Raw genomic sequence first — 14,867 nt, forward strand, 5'->3', positions numbered from 1 at the left:
GGCCGGCCGTGGAGTCTCCTGCTGAAGGCTGGGAAAGGCTGGGAGAGGCTGGGAGAGGGAAGCACGCCTAGTGGGGTGAGGGGAGTCGGGACGGGGGCGGGGAGCCGGGTCCATCCCTCACACTTGGTTATTTCTTTGGTTTGTGTGCTGGGGGCGGGGCGGGGGGTATTGGGGATGACTCCAAGGCATCTCCAGAGCTGAGGGACTTAGAGCCTTCGAGCACGCTAGTGCCATGGCTGGTCGCAGCGGGAGGGGGAACAGCTGACTGCTTCTGAGCTCTCAGTGCACCTGGCCCCTGGCCAGTGACAGGAATACCACACCCAGAGGCAGGTCACCAAGGCCCAGCCTACCTGGAAGACTCCTTCGCAGACCACGAGGCAGGGCCCGCTTGCCTTGTGGAAGGTCCCCTTAGTGCCGCTAGTTTTCAGAAACCCCTTTTGAGGATAGGGTCTCCCAGGCCAAGGGGGCCAGGTAGCAGGATGTGTCTGCACATGGCCATGTACTTCAACTCCCAGCCCGCATGCTCGCACCTCCAGCAATGGCATTTGGCCCTGGTGTGGCCGGAGGAGGAGCAGCAAGAATGTGAAACGTGCTGGAAAGTCAGCAATTGATGTCACAGCTGCTGGGGCCGCTGGAAGTGGGTGCCCTTTCTGGCCTCCCCCTCACCTCCTGTTGGGGAGGGAGAGGTCCAGGAAATGGGAATCTCTTATCCTAATGGCATCCATCTAGGAGTTAGCCTTCTATTAGGAAGAACTTAGAGGAGGAAGGTGCAGTTGAATCCAGTATTTACCCCCCACCCTTGGGCATCAGGACCACGAGCTGCAGACTAGGGACTGCCGTTTCCTTGTGCCTGCATCTCTTAGTCCCTGTGTTGTTGGCTGTCTTCTGGCGGGGCCCTCCATTCCTAAAGGAGATGCCATCGCGGGGCCTCTTCCCTCTCTGGGCGCCCCCTCCTCTAAGTATGGGCAAAGTCCGCTTTTTCAAGTGTCCCTGCTGGGGGTGCTGCCCCTTCCGCTCTCCCAGCTGAGGGTGAGCCCCACACTCAGCCCCCAGTTTGTGGATCTACCTGTGCCCCTCTTCCCCCTATGCGATTTTTGCCTTGAAGTCTCCAGGGAGCACTGCCTCTTCTCAGCCCTCTTGAGTTGGGGATTTTGGAGGATGGGGGGCCATGGATGGTGATGCTGGTCCTGGATCTGCCCCTGGTCTCCATCGTGGCGCTCCCTGGTCCTGAATGACCCCCGCCTCCCATTCCCAGCTGTTGCCTTGTGTGTGTTGTTTAAGGGAGAGAACCTGAGCCAGTGAGAGCATCTTTAGAGGGTTCTCACTAGAGGAGTAGGTTTCTCCTGGGAAGGAGGCCACAGCTGTGGTTGAGCATCGTCTCCTTCTGTCTTCCTAGTGGGGTCTACCTCCTGCATTCGTCATCTGACAGCCAGGGTTTTAGGGGGCTTTTCCCCAGTTCTTCCAACATATGTTTACTGGGTGTCAGCTGTGGCCCAGGCCCTGTCCTCGGGGCAGGCTCCTCGTTGTGGCACTTTCGCTCATTCTTCTAGCCATCCAGCCTCTGCGTTCAGCGAGTCTCACTGGCTTACGCAGGAAGTGTGGTTGCTGGGAGGGAAGGCTGGGTCTTCCTGCTGCCTGGCTTGGTGGTCTGGGGGATGCTTGGGACAATTAGGGAATTTTCTGCTCTATTATGGAGCTACCACAGGGGGTGGAAGGCCAGGAACTTAGCAAAATCTCTGCTGTTTTGACCCTTGGAGCCTCCCGGGGAGGAGCATCACTGATGGCCACTATCTACACCCCTGAGCGTCTACTCCTGGCCGTCTATACTCCTGACTGTCTACACCTCCGATCATCTACACCCGACGGTCTAGAACCCCTGACAGGCTTCTCCTGTCGAGGTGGCTCCACACACTGGGGAGGGAAGATGCCCACCTGCCGGAACAGCGGTCCAGCTGCTTCCTGATGGATGATGGGGGAGAGCCGAGTTCTGGGGAAGGACTGGTCTAAAGGGCCTTCCCAAGTTCACCAATAGGTCCTTAAAGGCTGCTTTGCTCAAAGTGGCCCAGGAGAAGTGGGGAGGGGGGAGGGCATTGCCTGACGACATCGTGACCTCCTCATGCCCTATGACCTAGGGGGCTGCCTCCTGGTTTCTGATCAGACCTCTGTTCTCAGGGGATCCTGCTAAAGCGGAGCGGCAAGTCCCTGAACAAGGAGTGGAAGAAGAAGTATGTGACGCTCTGTGACAACGGGCTGCTCACCTATCACCCCAGCCTGCATGTGAGTCTGGGAGGAGGAGCCTCCTGGGGGAGTATGGGGAGGGGGTGGAGGGAGGATAACAGAATGCGGGCAGCAGACAGGCTCCAGGACGGACGGGAAGCAGACCTTAGTGATTTCGAATGGCTCATCCCTGGAGAAGGAACCTCACACTGGCAGCTTGGGACATGCACAAGACCCAGCTGGCCCCTCCCTTGCCCTCTGGGCAGTCAAGCTGTATATCCGACTTTCCAGTTGTTTAAAGTGGGGGATTCAGCCACTTCCACAGAATTTCTAGTCAGGGATGCCGATGTTGCCCAGCAGTTGTGTTGAGCTGGGCAGTGCCAGTGGGGAGCTGTGGGCTTCTGGGCGTGGGATGGTGGAGGACCAGGGCTGTTGAGAATGGGCTAGAGCCTCGGACAGTCCTCCTGGGAGGAGAGCGAGGGTGGCCTTGTCTGTGGTTAGGAGGGTCTGGTGGCCGCGTGGCCTGTGTCCCAGCTGGGGGGTGTTGTGACTGGAGTGGCCCCTGTGCAGCTCCCCCACCCTTCTTTCCTCCCCTCCCCTCACCGCGTGGCTCCAGCACACAGCTGTCACCGGAATTCATCTCTGTCACCACCCCACTGTGGGGCTAATGAGTTCTCCTGTGAAGCCCCTCGAGCACAGCGCGTGCCCCCCACTGCCCCGCCCCGGCCCAGAAGCTCTGGGCCTGCCTCTGAATCCGCCCAAGGTGTCAGGAAGGCCTGACCCAAGAGGTGCTGGGTCCCTGTGTCCTGGCCATCACCCAGGCCCGAGAGCACCGCCCAGACAGCCCTGCGGAGAAAACTCGCAGAGAAGGCCTGGCCCTCCTGGGCTTCTGGGTATCTGACCATCCTCAGGCAATGGTCCTCCCCCTCAGCTCAGGGGACAACACCAGTCAGCCGCTCGCCCTTCCTAACACGCCTCACTCCACAGGGCAGGGCCTGGTACCTGGGAGACTGGAGGAGGGAGCACCCGCATTCAGTGCAGCCGGCTCCTGAGCTCCCGCCCGACCCCCCCACCTCCCCACCGCGGGCACAGACCTTGTCCCACTCGCGAGTCCTTGCGAGGCAATGAGAGGCAGCCAGGCCTGCTGGGAAAAGCACCTACCACAGAGGCAGAAAGTATCGTAGGAGGCCAAAGGGCGCTCTGCGGGTACCAGGCTTTGTTACTGTGTACACAGCCCTACACTAAAGGAAGGGCCGGAAGACAAGGGGAGCCCCAGTATTTCCCTGTTGAAAGGCTCCAAGGCTTTCAGGGCCACTCACAGACAGGAAGTCCCAGGTAGGAGTGCTGAGGCCAGGAGACTGCACCAGCGTCTTCTAAGTCCCAGCCTGAGGTGTTTCACGGCCGACACCAGGCAGCTTAGCCGTGCCCTCTGCTCATGTCCAGCTGCCCACCTCGGTGGCGGAGCTTGGGAATGGGCCTGTTTGAAATGTCCATTTCCCCACCTGTGTGGAGCTGCCCTTCCCCTTCCCCCTTTGCCCAGTTCTTACCTGCTCCTTTCTGTTTTATGTGACCCTAGCTTGGTGCACTGTCTGTGCCCTCTGCCAACAGTGGAGGCAGCGAGGATGAAGAGGAGTGGCAAGGGGTGTCTTGGATGTGGAAGAAAGTGTGGGTTGTGGGGTTGGGCTGGGTTTTGGTTTCAGTAGAGGAAACACAGCCAGCTGGAGAGCAGAGCTCAGGGGGGTTGGTGGCTTTTCAGAGTCACCTGGCTGGTGGCTGAGCTAAGACTTGGACCCATGACTTTGGCTCTGAGCATTACCCAGATTTTTCTGCACTTGCCAAGAGCACCTCCCTCTGGGGCTGGCTGAGAGAGTCATGTAAGAGTTAATAGCAGGGTGAGTGTTGTCAAGTAAGGAGGGAGTTGGGCTTGCCTGCCTGGGGCTAGGGTGGGTGTCTGAGCCCCCAGGAGTGCCCCTCCATGCCGCACTTGTTGCACTGTGCGAGTCTTAGAATTCACCCTGCAAGGCCAGGCCTGGAAGTCCTGGCATCCAGATCCTGTCACAGGCCCCGAAGCATACTGGGCTACACACGGTGCAAAAGCACGAGTGGAGGCAGGGCCGGTCGTGGCTCCGTGCGCTCACAGCTCTCCGTGGAGCTCTGGCAGAGCCCGCTTCACTTTATGTCACGCCGCCACCACCCCCGCCACGCTTTCCCTCCCTCCGGGGCTGCCACCTCACCTCCTTCATCTCCCCTGGCCGCCACCTTCCAGCCTGAGCATGCTCTTCAGTTGCCAGCAATGAGCAGGCCGCCTCCCTACCTGTGAGCAGCCGCTTCTCTCTGGGGCTCTTCAAACCCTAAACCCTGGCAGGAAGCATGTCGAGGAAGGAGCTCCGGCAACTCCAGAGGCTCCGACAGAACTCTGGGCTGAGCCTGGCTCTCCTCTCCAGCAAGGGTCTCGCCTGAACCCCAAGGGCATCGGGACTGGTGACTCACCTATGGATGGGGGCCGGGGAGACAGGACACACAGAAGATGAGTTCGTGGGCCAGCCCTGAGCCCCGCGCCCGATTCTCGCCGGCCCAAGAGAGCCCGCCGCAGCCTCCCCCATTTTGCAGCCAGCGGAGCCATTCACACAATCACCTTCTGTTAATTCTATCTGCAACATCAATTAAATTGTTTGTAGAAACTAATTGAATGTGGCTTAATCACACATCTTAATAGCTTTCCACGCTCTGAACTCGTTGTTAATTCCAGTAATAAAACGAGATGAGAACGCTGGCTGGGTAATTAGCGAGGAGGCTGGGGAAGAAATTGCTGTTTGATGGTGGGTAATAAAGGCAGCCGTGGTGACCGCTCTCCTGAGCAGCCGCCACCGCCACCATGCTCCCCGTTCTGCTGACGGAGGGAAACGCTGCTGCCTGTCTGAGGTTCCCATCCCTGCTGATGCTCCTCAAGCTTCTCTCCGCTGTCCTCTGGGCCCAGGCTCCAGGGTTGCCCGGGCACGAGGGCGTGGAATCCGGGGCTGTGGGTGCCGGCCTGCCCTGGGAATGCAGAGTGTCTGGATGGTGCCGTCAGAGATGCTGAAGTTGGGCCGTCCTTTCCCCTGAGGCCAGTTTCTGGCACCTTAGCTCCGAACAGAGTCCCCCCTGCAACTCTTCTTCTTGGCATGGGGTCAGCTTTTCCTGCCATGTCCCAGCCTGGGCATCCCAGGGCTGTCGTGGGGCCTGAAAACTGTTGCAGCTGCTGTGACCTCCTTGTGAACTAGAGCAGCCCAAGCCCCTCCCCTAAGGAGGGACTGCAGCTGTGCCTTTGGCCCAGCCAGCTGTTGACTGTTGTCTGTAGTAGCCGATCTAAGATGTGATTGTGTACAGGGACTGCCGACGGGGACCAGGGACGGGCAGCTGAGTCTGTGGGATGCAAGTGGAGAGGGGGTGAGGCAGTGAAGTCATTGAGTGGACACTGGGCTGAAAGCAAGACAGAGGGCCGGCGGGGCCAGTGGCCTGCAGCCCAGCGTGCTGGAGAAGGATGGATGGAGGTACGCTGGGATGGCAGGAGGGGCTCCTCGGTCTGCTTCCTTCCCAGCCACCTTGGCAAGGCCCCAAGCTGTGGGCAGAGTCCTTCTCCGCCAAGTGTGGGCCGAGCGGTTGTCAAAGACGTCCTGCCTGGGCGGGAGGCTGCTCACTGATTCCTCGGTTATGTCGTGCTGTGGTTCTGGGACAATGAACAAGACTTTAGCACATGTGTGCTCGGGCCAGGCACTTGGTACTGTCCCTCACAGAGGACTGGGGTGGCAGGAGGGCATAGGTAAGCCCAGGGCTGCCAGGAGCAGCAGTGGCAGGGAGTGTGGGCTCCTTCCTGAACACACCTTCTAAACGTGGCTCCTCTGCTCTGGTTGGTTAGTCCCCTGGTCCTCTTCCTGAAGGGCTGTCTGCCTGGGAAGATGCCATAGCCACCTTGAGAATGAAGACGACTGCAGGCTCGGCGAGACCCACAGGGCTGGACCTGGGCAGGGAGGCTGCGTGCTGATGCCAGGCCTTTCCACCATTCCCCTGATGACACGGAGCTGTGGGTGACGTCCAGCCCAGCCACAGAAGTGCAGGCGGAGGCTGGTGTTTGGCGCCTCTTTCCTCCGTCTAGCTGGTAACCTCCTCACCTTCTCTTAGTGACCTGGGACCAGGTGACTCCTTGTCTACCTGATGTCCTCATTATTCCTGCCAGAGGGAGCCCTGGTGAGACTTCCTGCCCTTCCACTGCTTCCCAAGAGGCAGCAGGCCCCCTGGACACTTTTCAGCAGAGGACAGTGTCGGTTTTCCCTGGAGCTAACGGGGTGAGAAGATAGAGCCAGCCTGGCGGGAAAGCAGTCTGATGGCCAGTGCGGTAAAGGTGAAGGCCGGGCTCCTCAGGGTAGGAGGAGCGCGTCTGGGAAGGCTCGTCGCACGGCCGCCCTCAGGATGCAGATATTCCAGAGGTGCTCACGGAGGGGAAAGGAGGAGCGGCTTTATGTCCAATCAATGTAATTCAGTCAGAAGTTAAATCTGGCACCACCACCCAGGTTCTTCTCTCAGGAAGGGGCATAGATCCATGGAGAGGAATTTGTGCCACTTTACCAAGGGCATTGGCTAGGAATTGCCGTGGAGCTCAGGGACAGTGACAGGGACAGGGAAGCAGGAGGCAACAGGCTGGGACAGCCCTTAGGGCAGTGTCTGATACTAAACACTTGTCAAACAGTTTAAAGGGAAGCCTCTGGAGGAGAGGCTGGAAGCAGGAGGCCCAGCAGGGCTCCAGGCCAGGAAGCGGCAGGCTCCCACCCTCCCTCCCTGCACTCGGCGGTGGTGCTCCCTAAATGATGGGGGGAGTCCAAGCACAAAGTGGCCCCCCATCTCCGGGGCCCTGACTTGAAAGCAGGGTGAGTCCCAGGCCCAGGACAGGCTGGAGGAAGCCTGCACACAGGGCACAGGCTTGGGAATCTGAAAAACCTTGGCTTGAATCTGACTCTGCTACCATTTAATCGTGTGTTCCTGGGCAGATAAGCCTTTCTAAGCCTCAGTTGCTTCATCTACAAAACAGGCACTACCTCCCTCAGGTGGTGAAGATTATGCGAGGCTATACATGGAATGTATAAATACACTGCTGTAGGATGGTAAACACCCTGCACGCGACAGGCAGATGATATGACGGCAATGACGATGACTGCCGCCAGGGAATTGGTGGTACCTGTGAGAGCACCTGTTGCTGTATTCCAAAGTCCAGCAAAAAGAATCAGAGGCTTCCTTTTAAACTGTTTGACAAGTGTTTATTATCAGACACTGTCCTAAGGGCTGGGACTATTCTAGGCTTTAGAAGGTTCTTAATGCCCAGGTGGGGGCTGCAGTGCTTGGTGGCCACCCTGTCATCCATGTCCCCGAGTGTCTCCGCTCCCCTCCTCAGCCAGGGGCTCTCCCTAAATCCCAGCCTGGCCCAGCACTTGGCCTGCTTTGTGCTGTTGCCTCTGAAGCCGTTGTTCCTGAGGGCCTGAGCCTCAGCACTTAGCTCCAGGTCCTTCGCCGCCCCCAACTCTACCTCCCTCCTGGCAGACTCCCCCTAGAGCTGCTTTGAGCACCGTGGAGATCGAGTTGGAATCCAGACTCGGAGACATTCTGTGGCTTAGAATCCTGCTTTTCAAGATTGGAGCCTTCCCTCTCCTCCCACAGCAGGGAGAGACCTAGGAGTTGCAAGGCTCAACGCTGGAGTGACTGCTGCTAACCAGTCTTCATCTGTCTCTCCCACCCGGCCTGCAGGATTACATGCAGAACATCCACGGCAAGGAGATTGACCTGCTGCGGACAACGGTGAAAGTGCCAGGGAAGCGCCTGCCCCGAGCCACACCTGCCACAGCCCCGGGCACCAGCCCCCGTGCCAACGGGCTGTCCGTGGAGCGGAGTAACACACAGCTGGGTGGGGGCACAGGTGAGGCGGCTGCTGAGGTGGGGGCCTGGGGGGTGGCCGCCTTGGAGCCAAGGCAAGCAGGCATTCTGGGCTTGGCTGCTTCTCAGCCTGGGCACAGGGTGCTGGCCAGCATCACACTTCAAGGTCATCTCAGCCAAAGACATGTGCCCTAATGCAGCCCTCGTGGAGTTAGTTGAGGTGACAGCAAATGCCTAGACGAGCAGTTGATCTGGATGTCAGATGGGGCCAAGTAGTGTCATGTTTGGGCAGTGGTGCTGGTGGTCCTAGGCCCATCTCTGCATCTGGATCCGAGGCAGGCGATGGGTGGGGGCCATGCCTCTGGGTGCATGGCCGGCATCTCAGCCAAGGTTGGCATATGGAGATAGGGGAGGTGGAAGGGGACGGAGCTGTCTGAGGTCAACCTGGTGCATATTCTCAGGCCTGAGTGAGAGGTGGGTCTCTGCTCAGAGAGGACTGAATTTAGACAGGATCTGGAGGCAAGAAACTCCAGTGAAGAGCTGTTGTGTTCTTGCCTTTTCAACTGACAGTGCTGGCTCAGGTGAAAGGCCTCCTGTCCCCAGCAACTCCCTAGTGCCGCTTCATTCCTCCTCCTTTGGGCCCCCAGGCCCCATGCTCTTCCAGGGTCCGTCCTTCCACACTCGTTTCCCTCGCTTCCAGAGCCCCTGGCTCCCGATTGCTTTCCCCCAAGACTTCAGTATCCCCAGTGTTGTCCTAGACCATTGGATCTCATGTTCCCTGGGCCCAGTAACAGCTGCCCTGCTGGTGCCATTCCTGTGCCCTGTCCCAGCAGTCAGCGCCTGGCAGCACAGGTCTGCAGCTGGGTGAGTCACCTCCCTAGAGGGCCTGTGCTTGTCACAGTGAGGGGAGGATGTGACAGACTTAGTGGACAGGTGGTTGGGGATACGACATCCAGTCCCCTGGAATGGATGGGAGAGACCCCAAACAATAAAGAATTGTCCCACTCACAAGGCTGATGGGACTCCGCTGAGAAAGCCCAGGTTAGAGGGAAGGAAGGTGCAATGATGCCTCCAGGTGTGGTCCTTGTTGGAGGCAAGGCACCTGAAACAGGTGTGCTGGGCCCACTCTCGCAGAAACACCGAGGACCAGCCCGAAGGCAGGGGAGTGGCCAGGGGGAGGGGCCTGACACAACTGAGATGTACCCTATGCAGTGGATGTCTCTGCATCAGGTCCCAGGTCCTCATTTTAATGTAGAGATTATTGTCCCCATTTTAATGAGGAAACAGAGGCTTGGCGTAGCTAACAAACTTGTCTGTAAATTCCACAGTAAGTGGGAGACCTAGGGTTCAACCTAACTGTGTCTGACTTGAAGAGCCATGTTCTTTCCTCTAAGCCACGCTGAGCTCAGAAAGGAAGCCTGTGAGGTGGATGGAGGGAAGGAAGGAAGCTAAGAAGGAGAAGGCCGGCCACCACCCATCATGGGGCTGTGCCAGTGGGGGACCTTGAGTCTGCCGTGGGGTTGTACTGGCCTGATGGCAGGTCACATGCAGCCTTCAGTGCTCTGCCCGGAGAGCGGGTCAGAGCTGCGGGGAGCCCTCTGGCACCGGCCCCCAGGAACCCCTTTGGTCAGCTTGGGGTTTCTCTTATCATTCCAAAAATGAGGAGCAGGCCCAAGTGAGTCCCTTTCCTTGACGGCAGGGAGCCAGAGGACAGCTGGGCTGTTTCCCTAGAGCGAGGGAAACGAGAAGACGCTGTCCTGTCCCGTTCCTGTCCCTGACATCCCTCACCTGGGAGCGGCAGTGGCATGGAGGAGACAGCCCCGTGCCCTCGCTCCTGTAATGACAGCGCCCACACGCAGGAGCTCGCGGACGGTGCCCACCCAGCCCGCGTCCCGCTGCCGCATGCCGACGCCGACACCGACCCTCGTGCACACTCCCACATGTCTCTCACTCACCAGGCGATGTTAACATCTCATTATCTTTGTTACTGTAATTACATTATCCGCTGCTTTATGCGGAATTATCCTCCGAGGACTAATTGATGGCTCCATGTTTAATTCATTAATCATTAGCATCAAATTCGACAATTACAGTGCACACTGATTGTGGGATTGCAGGCGTAATGAGGGGAGAATTAACAAAGAAAAGGGAAAGCACTTTCCCTCCCTCAGGATTTTGGGTCGGGGGCTTGGGGAGGAAGTTGGGCCTGTGATGTCTTTGGATGGGGCTAGGGATGAGGGGGAATAAGATTTGGAACCTGGAAGGGAATGAAAGCAGGGGTGAGGAGAAGCAAGGTATCTGAGAAATGAGGGACCAAGTGTGCACCCCGGAAGGTTTCTTGAGGCGGGACCTGTGAGGGCAGAGGACGGGAGGTGGGTGGGATTCTGAAGAGGCAGCCTCTACGTGTTTCTTTGGGGCCTGGAGATGGAGACCGGCCTGTAGCCTCTGTGCTGCACGTATGTGACTAAGCACTTACTATGTGTCTGGTCCTGTTTGGGGTGTTGTGACAGATACAAGAGGAACATAAAACTTGCTCCCTGCCTTTGGGCGTCTCCCAGCAGCAAAGCTGTGGCCCCTTGGGCCATTCCTTTACCTTCCAGCTGCTGCAGCCCGGTGCCGTCTCCCCGTAGGCTTCCCCTCAGTCCCGCTGCCTGCAGGGCTGGTGTGAGACCTGGCGCCTGCCCTTCCCCTGGCTGGGCCTCTGCCTGCTGTCTCCAGCTTTGGCCAGCTCCGGGCCCCTTCTCTGCTCTCCCACTAACCTCCAGCACCTGGCGGGCTCCTCCGCTTCAAGGTTGAAGCACCTCAGGTTCGGCCCCCCCCCGTGTTCTTAGACCGCCTGGGGCCATTTCTTTGTGGTCTCAGTGTTGGGTGGACTGAAGAAGGGGAAGGAAGCTTAGGTTCTCGTAGTTCCAACTCAGGCCTTGTGTCACAGGCCTCTGAGGCCCCACGGCTGTTCCCAGAATCTCTCCAGCAGGGGCTCAGCCAGGGAGTGAGGTGGGAGAATTGTGCGGCGCTCTGTCCTCCCTCCACTGCCGGCCGCCGCGCCTGCCCCAGGCTTGGCTTTCCTAGAGCCTTCGGTTCCCCCTGGCTCTGCCATTCTTCCCTGATGGGAAACGAAAGATTAATTTTCTCCAGCCCAACAGGATAATTACTAATACTAATTAGACATAATTACTTGAATTTGATACACTTATTTCTCGTCAGAATGGCAGTAAAGCTGAGGCAAAGCAAATGGCATACGTGGACTAGAATGGAGGGTGCAGGGGCCCAAGCCAGGAGGGGCCCCTCAAGGAGCACTGCGGCGATGGGTGTCAGCACCACCCAGCTCGTTCCACAAGTTGGAAGATCTCTGATGCAGAGACCCCCCGCCCCGCTCCCGGACCACAGTGAGGGGACAGAGCTGTGGACCGTGAAGATCTGGGGACAGGCTGCTTCCTAAGGCACACAGGGTCCCTGCGCAGCCTCTGGCTCTCCCAGAAGCTGGCCCGCCACCTGATGAACCCAGTGCCCTGCCGAATGTCTCAGGCTCTGCCCTGCAGCTCTATTTTTAGGATAGTATCTTTGAGAATCCTCCCCTGCCCGGCCTCCCTTCCCAGTCTGACCCTTCCCGCCCCCAGGTGCCCCCCACTCGGCCAGCAGCGCATCCCTGCATTCTGAGCGCCCCCTCAGCAGCTCGGCCTGGGCTGGCTCGCGCCCTGAGGGGCTGCACCAGCGCTCCTGCTCCGTTTCCAGCGCCGACCAGTGGAGTGAGGCCACCACTTCCCTGCCCCCAGGCATGCAGCACCCTGGTGAGTGGTGGCTCTGCTGCTTCCCACCTTTTCTGGGGCCCCAGTGACAGAGAGGAGGGGAACTGGGCAGCATTCTTGGCTTGGGAGGCTGCAGTGGGACAGTGTCCAGGCCAAGGGGTTGGGCCCAGCTGGGCCCTCCTGGGCTTGTCAGAGAGACCCTGCTTCGGGGCTAGTACTGACGTTGTCTTGGAAGCAGAGTAGGGGCACTGTCCCTTCTCCAGCCTCCATGTGCAGCCCTTTTCCCCAGAGCCCCCGCCTGCCTGCAGCCCTGCCTGGGGCCGGCGCTAGAGGCCCACCCTCTGCAGCTCCTCCTCCCCTTCGTCCCCAGGCGGCGCTGGTGGTGGCTCCCGCATCCCCATCAGCCCCCCGTGCAGTTAGCTCATCAGCCTCTCGGCAGGGGGACGGGGAAGCGGCTGAGTAGGGAGGTCGGAGGCTGGGCGCTCTAAGCCATGTGAGCCACGTTCCGAAGGCGGCAGCATCTCGCCCGCTACTGTGGAACTGGGGGGTCCCTGTGGAGTTGTCCTGAAAGGTCGTTTTCCACCTGTGCTGTCCCCCTCGGATAGGCCTCCACCCATCCTAGGTGGGTTGGTGACTCCACTGTCTCTCCCGTCTGCCCCTTCCACCTGCTTCCAGGGCTCTTCCGTTTGCCCCTTTGTTCTCTTTCTCTCTCTGCTTTTCTTCTTTTGACCCTACTTGTTACTTTCATCATTGACCACAGATCTGAAGTTCTGAAGGCTCAAAAGGGCATGGAGCCAGCTCTCCTCTCTTGTCCCTTGCGCTTTCCATGCCCTTGTCCTGAGTGATGGTGTAATGACAGGAAGACCCAGGGTGCCCCACTGTCACCCCAGCCATGGGTGCTCTCCCAGCTGATTGGCTTCCCAAAGGCCTTCCCTGAGCCCTCCCAGTAGGAGCCCTGAGGCCCAGCCTCTGAGCTGCCATGGCCTCAGGAGCACGGGCGGGCGGAGGGAGGAGCTGGGCGGTGCCAGCACAGGGATCTGCCCCACCTCCCAATCCATGCCTAGCCCACCCCTGGGGGAAGTGAGCTTGGAGCGCATGAGAAGGGGAGCCAGGGGCCCTTCCCTTGGGTCACCGGTCCAGTGGCCTGTGCTGGCCTGCGTGAGGGCCCTCTGTTGAGTCTGGAAGGAGGAAGGCAGGAAGGGAGGGAGCGTGTCTGCCTCTAATGAAGTTTGACATTTAGTGGTGAGCGCCGGGCGGGGTGTGGGAGACGGAGCTTGATTAGCGCGCTCTAATTGACAGTAATTAGGCAGCTCCCTGATTGTTTCTAATTCTGCTATTAATTGTGAGGAGCGGGGAGTGTGATTGAGGATAAATTTGGTGCGGAGCTGCTGGGGCTTCAGCTCCCCGTGAGTTCCCTGGGCTGCCTTCCACCCCTCCAGGCTGCAGAGGCAGCTTCCTCCCTTTGCCTCCATCCTGCTCTGCCTAAGTTTCCTATTCTCTTTCCACATTTTCCTCCTCCAAGGCTGGGGAGCTTTGGGACTGGGAAGCCCAGGCAGACCTCGCCTAGAGAGAGGTGTCCGTCTGGCTCTCCTGAGTGTGGCCCAGCTACAGTTGGCAGGACTGGTCCTCTCCTCCTCCCAGTGCCCTGCGCCCCTCCCCTCCTCTGCCTCCCTTCTTCCCACACTTCTCCAACTCTCCCCTCACCAGCCAGTGGCCCAGCTGAGGTACTCAGTTCCAGCCCCAAGCTGGATCCTCCCCCATCTCCCCACTCCAACCGGAAGAAGCACCGGAGGAAAAAGAGCACCGGGACCCCCCGACCAGACGGCCCCAGCAGTGCTACTGAAGGTTAGGGGGACCCAGAGGGAAACCGGGCACAGGAGGTGGGCAGTGGGACTTGGGGATAGTACCCTAAAAGTAACACCTTTTTTTTTTTTTTTTTTGTATTCAATGGATTAAGCACTTTCTAGTAGTTGCTAATCAAAGTAGTTCTACAACTTCTTTTGGTAATCTAGACCTGGTATCTTAGAAAAGTTCTTCTGATAACTGAAACCCTTTCTGTTGAAATGTGGGCTTACTTCATTTATTCTTAAGGTAAAAGACAGCAGACTGCTACATCAATAGCTCCTCTAAGATGTTCGGGCAGGACCTGTGTTTTCTGTCTCTTGTGTCATCCCAAGTTTAATAAAGTGCTGGGTACTTACTAGGTGCGTAATACATGTGTACAGATTGGCTGAGTCTCTCATTAGTTTTCCTTAGGCTAAGGAATTCCAGGTCCTGAAGCCTTCTTCCATAGGACCTTTCTCTTCCTCTATTAATTATACTGCTGCTCCTCAGATTTTCCTCAAAGTATCTTCAAAACCTCCCTCTTCTTGGTGATTGGAGTTTCTTTGCTCCCAAATAAGTTTAACTTCTACAGACTCATAATTTCTTACTTCTGCTCTAATCATCAGGGTAGACGTATGGGTCAGGGGAGCAGAGACACCTAGCCAACCTGTGACACAGTGATGCTTAGTACTTATAGCGTGGGGTCTCCCTTCTGGTCCGGCAGACTAAGCCCCACAAATGATCATGGAGATCACGTAGTTCGAAGGCTGTGGTTGAAAGCAAGGTGAGGCGCAGTGGTGGTGCCTGGGGAAGGAGGCGCCGGTTCTATTTCTGTGGGAAGGCAGTTCTGCTAACAGTCCCTGAGAGCAAGGGCCCAGCAGAGGAGGAATTCCAGGGGATGTCGGTGTCACTGAGGTGAGGCTGCCTGGGGCCAAGATGCAGTGAGGACTTACAAGCAGGGATGGCCTTGGCAGAACTGGGGTTCACCCTGGGGCCTTACCACAGGCACCTGTGCTGTCTTTCCAGCCCCCAGGACACAGTCACACTGCTTGTTAGGAATTGTTCACCCATGGGGCAGTGACCATTGGGAATGAGATTCATGCGGCTGTCTTCTGGGGCCTGGGGGACCAGAGCTTGGAGGAGCTTCACCACATTGCTTGGGGTCACAGTCCAGCCCTCAGT

The 14,867-nt window shown here is 58.2% G+C and overlaps 1 protein-coding gene across 9 annotated transcripts in view; it reads left to right on the forward strand.

Moving 5' to 3' along the window:
* The window catches only part of AGAP3 (ArfGAP with GTPase domain, ankyrin repeat and PH domain 3), a 58,819-nt gene that overhangs the window by 40,800 nt on the left and 3,152 nt on the right, over positions 1-14,867 (forward strand). For 5 of the 9 annotated variants that reach the window (XM_054655340.2, XM_063815843.1, XM_024358092.3 and 2 more), the window contains 4 exons: positions 2,173-2,277; positions 7,990-8,158; positions 11,733-11,903; positions 13,569-13,706. In XM_054655340.2, the coding sequence (XP_054511315.1) occupies positions 2,173-2,277; positions 7,990-8,158; positions 11,733-11,903; positions 13,569-13,706 (583 nt within the window). The remainder of the gene's footprint in view (positions 1-2,172; positions 2,278-7,989; positions 8,159-11,732; positions 11,904-13,568; positions 13,707-14,867) is intronic. The other 4 variants (XM_063815845.1, XM_024358095.3, XM_024358097.3 and 1 more) reach the window with 2 other exon arrangements.

The sequence above is a fragment of the Pan troglodytes genome, chromosome 6 (genome assembly GCF_028858775.2).
Source record: "Pan troglodytes isolate AG18354 chromosome 6, NHGRI_mPanTro3-v2.0_pri, whole genome shotgun sequence".
Taxonomy (NCBI): Eukaryota; Metazoa; Chordata; class Mammalia; order Primates; family Hominidae; genus Pan; species Pan troglodytes.